General features: G+C 46.7%; 1 protein-coding gene across 4 annotated transcripts in view; it reads left to right on the forward strand.

The window, feature by feature from the left end:
• The first annotated feature begins 405 nt into the window (after window positions 1-405).
• LOC144734518 (von Willebrand factor A domain-containing protein 5A-like) overlaps window positions 406-12,487 on the forward strand; it is a 45,825-nt gene continuing 33,743 nt past the window's right edge. The window contains exons 1-2 of one of the 4 annotated variants that reach the window (XM_078616749.1): window positions 406-498; window positions 11,343-11,437. In XM_078616749.1, coding sequence (XP_078472875.1) covers window positions 11,395-11,437 — 43 coding nt within the window. In that variant the 5' untranslated portion in view covers window positions 406-498; window positions 11,343-11,394. Of the gene's footprint in view, window positions 499-4,832; window positions 4,860-5,025; window positions 5,048-6,554; window positions 6,719-11,341; window positions 11,438-12,487 lie in introns of those variants that run through there. The other 3 variants (XM_078616750.1, XM_078616751.1, XM_078616752.1) reach the window with 3 other exon arrangements.

The raw sequence follows: 12,487 nt of genomic DNA on the forward strand, positions 1-12,487 counted from the left end.
TAAAAAGTCTACAGTCTTTTATTTTGTCAAATAAAATCTTGAGATTTGGGTTACGGCCCCTATAAGGGTCATCCCCTATAGACAGCCCTCCCCCCCCCATAGGGACATGCCAATCATTATCACATGGTCCGGAAACTCCTATAAACCCCTTACCTGGAACAGTAAACTAAAAAGTCTACAGTCTTTTTTATTTTGTGAAATAAAATCTTGAGATTTGGGTTACGGCCCCTATAAGGGTCATCCCCTATAGACTGCCCTCCCCCCCCCTCCATAGGGACATGTCAATCATTATCACATGGTCCGGAAACTCCTATAAACTCCAGTAAACTAAAAAGTCTACAGTCTTTTTGTAAGGGCAGCCCACCCCCCCTATGGGATGTGCCTACCACAGAGCCCCGCCTATAATCATCACGTGGTACGGAAACTCCTATAAATAAACACACAAACTGCACGTAGTACACACACGGCAAGTACTACACTGCACGTACTGCACACACGGTAAGTAGTACACTGCACGTACCACACACACACTGCACGTACCACACACACACTGCACGTACTACACACACACTGCACGTACCACACACACACTGCACGTACTACACACACACTGCACGTACTACACACACACACTGCACGTACCACACACACTGCACGTACTACACACACACTGCACGTACCACACTGCACCTACCACACTGCACGTACCACACTGCACGTACCACACTGCACGTACTACACCCTGCACGTACTACACATTGCACGTACCACACACACTGCACGTACTACACACTGCACGTACCACACACACTGCACGTACTACACACTGCACGTACTACACACACTGCACGTACTACACATTGCACGTACTACACACACTGCACGTACTACACACTGCACGTACCACACACACTGCACGTACTACACACTGCACGTACTACACACACTGCACGTACTACACTACACGTACTACACTGCACGTACTACACTGCACGTAGTACACACACACTGCACGTACTACACACACTGCACGTACTACACACACACTGCACGTACCACACTGCACCTACCACACTGCACGTACCACACTGCACGTACTACACACACTGCACGTACTACACACTGCACGTACTACACACACTGCACGTACTACACACTGCACGTACCACACACACTGCACGTACTACACACTGCACGTACTACACACTGCACGTACTACACACACTGCACGTACTACACACACTGCACGTACTACACACACTGCACGTACTACACTACACGTACTACACTGCACGTACTACACTGCACGTAGTACACACACACTGCACGTACTACACACACTGCACGTACTACACACACACTGCACGTACTACACACTGCACGTACTACACACACACTGCACGTACTACACTGCACGTACTACACACACACTGCACGTACTACACACTGCACGTACTACACACACACTACACGTACTACACTGCACGTACTACACTGCACGTAGTACACACACACTGCACGTACTACACACACACTGCACGTACTACACACACACTGCACGTACTACACACTGCACGTACTACACACACACTGCACGTACTACACACACACTGCACGTACTGCACACACACTGCACGTACCACACACACTGCACGTACTACACACACTGCACGTACTACACTGCACGTACTACACTGCACGTACTACACACACACTGCACGTACTACACACACACTGCACGTACTACACACACTGCACGTACTACACACACACTGCACGTACCACACACACTGCACGTACTACACACACTGCACGTACTACACACACACTGCACGTACCACACACACTGCACGTACTACACACACTGCACGTACTACACTACACGTACTACACTGCACGTACTACACACTGCACGTACTACACACACACTGCACGTACTACACACACACTGCACGTACTACACTGCACGTACTACACACACACTGCACGTACTACACACACACTGCACGTACTACACACTGCACGTACTACACACACACTGCACGTACTACACACACACTGCACGTACTACACACACACTGCACGTACTACACACACACACTGCACGTACTACACACACACTGCACGTACTACACACACACTGCACGTACTACACACACACACTGCACGTACTACACACACACACTGCACGTACTACACACACACTGCACGTACTACACACACACTGCACGTACTACACACACACACTGCACGTACTACACACACACTGCACGTACTACACACACACTGCACGTACTACACACACACACTGCACGTACTACACACACACACTGCACGTACTACACACACACACTGCACGTACTACACACACACTGCACGTACTACACACACACACTGCACGTACTACACACACACTGCACGTACTACACACACACTGCACGTACTACACACACACACTGCACGTACTACACACACACTGCACGTACTACACACACACACTGCACGTACTACACACACACACTGCACGTACTACACACACACTGCACGTACTACACACACACTGCACGTACTGCACACACACACTGCACGTACTACACACACTGCACGTACTACACACACACTGCACGTACTACACACACTGCACGTACTACACACACACTGCACGTACTACACACACTGCACGTACTACACACACTGCACGTACTACACACACACTGCACGTACTACACACACTGCACGTACTACACACACTGCACGTACTACACACTGCACGTACTACACACACTGCACGTACTACACACACTGCACGTACTACACACACACACTGCACGTACTACACACACTCTGCACGTACTACACACACACACTGCACGTACTACACACACACACTGCACGTACTACACACACTCTGCACGTACTACACACACACACTGCACGTACTACACACACTCTGCACGTACTACACACACTGCACGTACTACACACACACTGCACGTACTACACACACACTGCACGTACTACACACACTGCACGTACTACACACACTGCACGTACTACACACACTGCACGTACTACACACACACTGCACGTACTACACACACACACTGCACGTACTACACACACACTGCACGTACTGCACACACACACTGCACGTACTACACACACACACTGCACGTACTACACACACACACTGCACGTACTACACACACTCTGCACGTACTACACACACACTGCACGTACTACACACACACTGCACGTACTACACACACTCTGCACGTACTACACACACTCTGCACGTACTACACACACACTGCACGTACTACACACACTCTGCACGTACTACACACACTGCACGTACTACACACACACTGCACGTACTACACACACACTGCACGTACTACACACACTGCACGTACTACACACACTGCACGTACTACACACACTGCACGTACTACACACACTGCACGTACTACACACACACTGCACGTACTACACACACACACTGCACGTACTACACACACACTGCACGTACTGCACACACACACTGCACGTACTACACACACACACTGCACGTACTACACACACACACTGCACGTACTACACACACACACTGCACGTACTGCACACACACACTGCACGTACTACACACACACACTGCACGTACTACACACACTCTGCACGTACTACACACACTGCACGTACTACACACACACTGCACGTACTACACACACACTGCACGTACTACACACACTGCACGTACTACACACACACTGCACGTACTACACACACACACTGCACGTACTACACACACTGCACGTACTACACACACACTCTGCACGTACTACACACACACTGCACGTACTACACACACACTGCACGTACTGCACACACACACTGCACGTACTACACTGCACGTACTACACACACACACTGCACGTACTGCACGTACTACACACACACTGCACGTACTACACACACACTCTGCACGTACTACACACTGCACGTACTACACTGCACGTACTACACACACACACTGCACGTACTGCACGTACTACACACACACTGCACGTACTACACACACACACTGCACGTACTACACACACACTGCACGTACTACACACACTGCACGTACTGCACGTACTACACACACTGCACGTACTACACACACACTGCACGTACTACACACACACACTGCACGTACTACACACACACTGCACGTACTACACACACTGCACGTACTGCACGTACTACACACACTGCACGTACTACACACACACTGCACGTACTACACACTCTGCACGTACTACACACTCTGCACGTACTACACACACACTGCACGTACTACACACACTGCACGTACTGCACGTACTACACACACTGCACGTACTACACACTCTGCACGTACTACACACTGCACGTACTACACACACACACTGCACGTACTACACACACACACTGCACATACTACACACACACTGCACGTACTACACACACACACTGCACGTACTGCACACACACTGCACGTAATACACACACACTGCACGTACTACACACACACACTGCACGTACTGCACGTACTACACACACACTGCACGTACTACACACACACTGCACGTACTACACACACTGCACGTACTACACACACACTGCACGTACTACACACACACTGCACGTACTACACACACTGCACGTAATACACACACTGCACGTACTACACACACTGCGCGTACTACACACACACTGCACGTACTACACACACACTGCACGTACTACACACACACTGCACGTACTACACACTGCACGTACTACACACTGCACGTACTACACTGCACGTACTACACTGCACGTACTGCACACACACTGCACGTACTACACACACACACTGCACGTACTACACACACACTGCACGTACTACACACACACACTGCACGTACTACACACACACTGCACGTACTACACACACTCTGCACGTACTACACACACACACTGCACGTACTACACACACACTGCACGTACTACACACACACACTGCACGTACTGCACACACACTGCACGTACTACACACACACACTGCACGTACTGCACGTACTACACACACACTGCACGTACTACACACACACTGCACGTACTACACACACACTGCACGTACTACACACACACTGCACGTACTACACACACACTGCACGTAATACACACACACTGCACGTACTACACACACACTGCACGTACTATACACACACACTGCACGTACTACACACACACACTGCACGTACTACACACACACTGCACGTACTACACACACACTGCACGTACTACACACACACTGCACGTACTACACACACTGCACGTACTACACACACTGCACGTACTACACACACACTGCACGTACTACACACACTGCACGTACTACACACACTGCACGTACTACACACACACTGCACGTACTACACACACACTGCACGTACTACACACACACACTGCACGTACTACACACACACACTGCACGTACTACACACACTGCACGTACTACACACACTGCACGTACTACACACACACTGCACGTACTACACACACACTGCACGTACTACACACACACTGCACGTACTACACACACACTGCACGTACTACACACACTCTGCACGTACTACACACACTGCACGTACTACACACACTGCACGTACTACACACACTCTGCACGTACTACACACACTGCACGTACTACACACACACACTGCACGTACTACACACACTGCACGTACTACACACACACACTGCACGTACTACACACACACTGCACGTACTACACACACTGCACGTACTACACACACTGCACGTACTACACACACACTGCACGTACTACACACACACTGCACGTACTACACACACTGCACGTACTACACACACACTGCACGTACTACACACACACTGCACGTACTACACACACTGCACGTACTACACACACTGCACGTACTACACACACACTGCACGTACTACACACACACTGCACGTACTACACACACACTGCACGTACTACACACACTGCACGTACTACACACACACTGCACGTACTACATTGCACGTACTACACACACTGCACGTACTGCACGTACTACACTGCACGTACTACACACACTGCACGTACTACACTGCACGTACTACACACACTGCGCGTCGGTAAAAATAAATAAATGAAAAAAACAACACAAAATTTCCATTTATTTATATCACGTAGGTACAAATAAATAAATGAAAAAAGAAAAAAATGTCATACTCTTGGCTCTTTTCGGTAAAGTCACCTGGTAAAAATAAGAAATGAAAAATAAACCAAAATTCATTTATTTACATCACGTAGGTAAAAATAAATGTGAGAAAAATAGTTTTTTCATTTATTTATTTTTTACCTAAATAAAGAAAAAAGCAACATTTATTTATTTATTTTTACCTACGTGATTTTACCGAAAAAAACCAAAGTATGAATCATTGCAGTCACGAAAACTTCAAATCTAGAATGATGTGTACAGACTGAGGGGGGTAGTGGCGTTGTTGTATTTGGTGGCACGGTTGTGTTTTTCCACTGCCTCACTACGAAACCCGAGTTGGATTCGAGACCACGGCGAGCGATATCACAACCGACCAGAGTGGTGAAGTATGGTCAAACCAATCGACACGACCATTCAGCAGCGGATCGATAGAGGAAGCGATCACATTCGTGTGTGAGGTAATCGTTCAGCTCTGCAGGCGTGTGTTTGTGTATTCGAGCGATTATTCGAACCGGTCCCTGGGCCTCCCCTAGGTAGACTCGGCCTCAAACGAGTGTGCCCGCAGTGGCGGCCTGCATAGGTGCACTTGCCCCTACAGCCTGTTGAAGGCTACACGGGTGAGGGGGGGATCTTTGTCTTTGTACTGTATATACTGTGGTACTGTGTATACTGTAGTACTGTATAAACGGGAGTACTGTATATACGGCGGTACTGTACATACGAGCGCTGTGTATACTGTATCACTATGTACTGTAGCACTGTATGTACTGTATATACTGTGGTACTGTGTACACTGTTATACTGTATATACTGCAGTACTGTATATACTGTGGTACTGTATACATTGTAGAACTGTACATACTGTAGTACTGTATATACCGTAGTACTGTATATACTGCAGTACTGTATATACCGTAGTACTGTATATACTGCAGTACTGTACATACTGCAGTACTGTACATACTGCAGTACTGTACATACTGCAGTACTGTACATACTGGTGTACTGTGTGTACTGTATATGCTGTAGCACTGTATACACGGTGGTACTGTATACACTGGTACTGTATGTACTGTATGCACTATACGTGTGGAGGCGTACGGGCACATCTGCGTATGTTTGCGTCATACACCCACGAGCATACTGAGCCGGTGTTTGGGCCTCCCCTAGGTCGACTCGACCTCAAATGTGTTGTAGTACGGTGCGGTGTGTAGACATCGCCACTGGGGAGACAAAGGCGGCCGGGCGTGGTGCTGGCCACCCACCCCCTCGTGTGCCGTTCCGGCCTTAACAGGTGCTCGCTAACAGCACTTGCCCCTACAGTCTGTCAAGGCTATACGGGGGATCTTTGTATACATGTGTGTGTATGAGTACACGGGTTTGTGTGTGGCATGTGTCCTTACGCGTGTATGTACAACTATAACATTGCTATATGCGCGTGTGTATGTAAAGACATGAGTTTTTTTAATACGCGTGTTTATATGATTACATTTGCACAGTATTGTATGTGCGTATGTCAACCCAGAGCGCGAGTGGACTAGTGGCCACGATAATGTTCAAGGATAGGGACGTGGCCAGGTGATGTAATAGGACCGTGTAACCAGCTAATCTGGCTGTGACGGTCCCACCTGATGACGGAGACTTGTGTTGCCTCCGAAACGTCGTGATTTTTGTTTTTATTTTATTTTCATTAATTTTGATGTTTTACCTACGTGACTTTACCGAAAAAACCTGAGAATATGATTCCTTGCAGTCACGAAAGCTTCAAATCTAGAATTAGGACCGTGTAGTCAACCTGTAGGGCCGAGTGGTCGAGGGCCAGCGAGAAGGATCGGGAATGGGGGCGAGGACACGCACCGTGTAGTATGAAGGAAATGCGCAGAGAAACTCGGCGCTGCTGCAGTGGCGTCTTCGCCATTTTTGATGTTAGCACGTGGCTCCCTTGATAAAGAATTCCGTAACCGTACAAGTGCGTCGAAGTCGTCTTTACACGAGTAACGAATTGGCATGGTTATGTGACAAACCTTACTAATTGGCGGTGGCGGGTTTAACGACACATTTACTCGATCTAACCCAACAAAACCTGTATTCATCTTCTTGGTTCTTTCGGTAAAGTCACGTAGAAGGGAAGTAATAAAATAATAAAAATTAAACATAATAAAATAAAACCTGTATTACGGATTATATTGGTCGTGAAAGCCTACATGTTTAAACTGGGAGTGAATTTGGTGAGTATGCATATTCTTAGGTTTTTTCGGTAAAGTCACGTAGGTAAAAAAATAAAATTAAATTCTCGAAACGCTGGCCTTCCTCAAGAGATGCCGAGATAACAAGGTAATATACAAGGACTGTTTTCTTGGAATTTCTCTTACTTGATACAGCTATCGTGCTGTGACGGTTCCACCTGAAGACGGAGGCTTGTGTTGCCTCCGAAACGTCGTGATTTTTATTTTAATTTTACTTTTATTAATTAAATTTTTTTACTTACGTGACTTTTACCGAAAAAAACCTAAGAATATGAATCCTTGCAGTCACGAAAGCTTCAAATCTAGAACTTGGTGAGTGCTGGGGTCGTTATTCAACCCTGACGGCTTTGACATTGTTAATTCTGTAAAGTACCGAGCGGAGATATATAGGAACTGGATGTTCGCTCCGTCCCGACTTTTGGGCCGAATTTTGTGCTTGGCTTCGTAGTAATGCCCAAGGGCTTTGCAGAAGGCTTTGGCGCAGAAAATTAACCCACATTTTATTGGTGCCTCCCTTGTTCTATTTGCATCTGATGACATCAGGTCGCATTGCAGGTCACATGGCCTGTGACCAAATCACTTGGAATGCATCCGGTCTCTCACAGATGCAATAATTTCTGAAGCCTTGTCGGCCAAAACAGCCAGATATTCACTTTTTGGCAGTCACAGCAAATACTTAAATGAGTGTTTTTAAACTAACTTTTATTTAGCAAGTAAATCCCATCGAGCTATATAGCTATTTTTTCAGAGGCGATCTGGCCACACGTAATAACTCGTGGAAGTGGCTTATCATGTGGGAATTTTAAGTTGTAAGCAAATAATCTAAACGCATGTTGATTCTAAATCCACGCGACCACGGGGAGAGAGACACGCAAACTCCAAATAGACACGGGTCAGGATCGAACCCACGCACTCCTGCACAAGATTTGTGCAATACCCCCACATAAAACAAATTTTGGGGATATTCTGTGTATATTAAAACAAATATTACAACTTCAATTTCGATTTAAAGCTTTCGTGACTGCAGGGATTCATCTTCTTGGTTCTTTCGGTAAAGTCACGTAGAATGGAAATAATAAAATAATGTTTTATTTTTTATATTTTATTATTTCCATTCTACGTGACTTTACCGAAAGAACCAAGAAGAAATATGACAACATTAATGATAATATTTTAGACGTGAACAAAAATGAATCAAACGGATTATTTATTTCATAATTTTTTTGCTGGGGGGGTGGGGGATTTGCATAAATCTTCAAAAAGAGTTGAACTATGAGAGCCCCCGTGTTTGCATGGGGACAGGCGTATGGCAGCAACGCCCTCCCTTGGCTTCTTACGGCCGCTGTTGCAGGGCCTACTTAAGTACAGATTTGCATTTTCGGCACATGATGACGTGAAGGGGGGGGGGGCAATTTTTAAAGAAAATAAACGGGAACGTCAAACACCGATGTGGTCCTAAAACCATATTCAGGGTTTAGCTTGGGACTTAATACAAATTTACGATCACCGTAACCTCGGCCCCTTGGCCCATGAGTCTTGAGCACTCAGAACATTGTAAATGCACAACAGGAATTGCTACTCTCCGTGGAACTAACTGACCTGAAGAGCCATACGTTTTCTCATTATTTAAGACCTCGGCGTCCGCGTCAAGCTGCATTTCTTGCGCGGGGAAGTTCGTAAACTGGCAACCATATTCTGCTTTGGATATACAACAGCCCTGTGTCAATTCACAGTTTTTTATAACTTTGCTCAATTGAAGAAACGTAGAAACTATTATCTATTGCACCATCAATCGTGCTGTGTTTTGCTCGGCTTTTGGGGCTTTTTAGGCCTGTGCTTTGCACTGGTGATGTCATTTTTTATGACAAACTGTGGTTTATCATCACAGATTGACAAACAGCACTGGACACGACTGCACACTCCTCCAGCTGAACAGTGCCTGTGCACTGGGTTAGTGCTGCATTTTGAGGCTTGCTAAACTTATCAACTCGCCTTACCCAACTCTCTGTCGGTCCGTTTTATTGGCATCCGTGAATCCGCCTAAAGTCACTGAGACCGTGGCTGAACTCATCCCAGTTGATAAGCACAGCCTGCAGGTACAGCCCGTTTGTCAGCCCCAATGTTGGATAAAGGGGCCCTCCTTGTGCCGTGCGGGCAGTGAGTGTCAGCTGACCATTCTTCACAAAGATGGGGAAGTAGAGAACAGCAATGGGCGTTGATGCAAATCGCCTCGACAGTGCCTGCGATTCACGCACTGTGGTTACTCACTTCTTCGCTCGCGATGTCTGACAGGATCGGGTACATTCCAAGTGGGGTTTTCCCCCCTTCGGCACGTGTAGGTGATGCCAACGCATTTCACCTTCAAATTTATTTCGGGATTATTGAGTGGTAGTTGCTATAGCAATCAATAGGGACATTTCAAATGTGCCTCCAGGTGTCATGACCCATCGTGCCTAGCCAAGCGTCCTGGATAGCCGTATGTGAACTAGTGGACATCTGTGAAAAAGAGCTACCTCGCTCATCGGATTCCTACAGGATAAATAAATATTCTGATGTATGTATGTGGAACTTCTTTCGCACCGTACGTAGCCAACCGCCATAATATGAGGGGCGTGGGGGGGGGGGAACGACAACAAACTGAACACAAATCAGTTCTAAAGAAATTCGTTTTAAATCTGGAGTACCAGGTGTAACTTATTGCCATTATTTTAAAAAATCCTAACACCTGAACCTTCTCTCTTATGTGACGTCACTGCACAAGAGTGACCATGCAGATCGGTGTACAACAAAGTCAAGACGGGCATTGCGCCTGATTCGTGTGTGTATTCTCTCTTAGTGTGCAACTAGGAGGCTGATATTGCACTGATCGGGACGTCTTGGCTGACGGGATGGAAGGTGGCCTCGTCTATCACCATGCGTCCTCGCGGAAAGGTGAGCCGTGTGAGCAGCTTGCGATCTCATCGAAACAGCCGTCACGCACTTTAGCAAATGGGGCGTAATTCCCCCACTTGTGCTTTTGAGTAGTAAGATGCTATCTCTCCATATACGTACTTTGCGTTGGCAACTGCAAGTTGTCTCGGGTACGTTGGCGACGGTGATAATTGTGAGTGAGCAACGCGGCGGCGTACCCACCGCGATTTGTCCCGCTGTCTTAACTGCGTGTGCGTAGTTGTACATTCTGTGTCGCCAAACCTCATCGTTGCATTATTGATGGGGGAGATTTGTTTTCGCTTGAACGATTGACGCGGCACTTTACGGGAACGCGTCTGCTGGAGCGCTTAACGGGTTCTTGCCGTATTTCCCGCACCTCCCGATGGGCACGGTTGGCTACGTGCAGTGCAAAAGTAGTTCGATGAACGCACATTACATACCTGATGGAAAAAAATAATGATCGCTTTTACCCTTTCTGGCATTAAACAGGAGGTTTTAAGATTTCGATTTAAAGCTTTCGTGACTGCAGGGATTCATCTTCTTGGTTTTTTCGGTTAAAGTCACGTAGAAGGGAAATAATAAAATAATAAAAATAAAACATAATAAAATAATTCTCACGACGTTTCGGCCGCAATGCAAGCAGCCGTCCTCAGGTGGAGAACAGGTCTTGCCGCGACTCTAAGACCGAAAGAACCAAGAAGAGGTTTTAAGATGTTCAAACACCAAATAGATGCTATTTAAACATACTTGTGGTAAAACATACAAACAAACACGCTTTGATAATATACGCACTGTCTTTGAAACTGATTGGCCTAAACCAGAGACATTCTTTTTTATGGCCTAGTCTCACAGTGTCAGCACAGAGAACGCCAAAAGGGGTAAAACCTCTTCTTATTTTTTCATCGTTTTTTGATGCAGGGACTCCTCTGCTTATCAACGAGTTATGTTCCAGAGGTCCCGTTCGTAAGTTGATTTGTTCGTAAGTCTAACTTTACTCCCGTTAATTCTAAACACGCTGTACGGCACGTGCGCTAAACACGGGGAATGGCT

The sequence above is a fragment of the Lampetra planeri genome, chromosome 51 (assembly GCF_965212315.1).
Source record: "Lampetra planeri chromosome 51, kcLamPlan1.2.h2, whole genome shotgun sequence".
In the NCBI taxonomy this organism is placed as follows: Eukaryota; Metazoa; Chordata; class Hyperoartia; order Petromyzontiformes; family Petromyzontidae; genus Lampetra; species Lampetra planeri.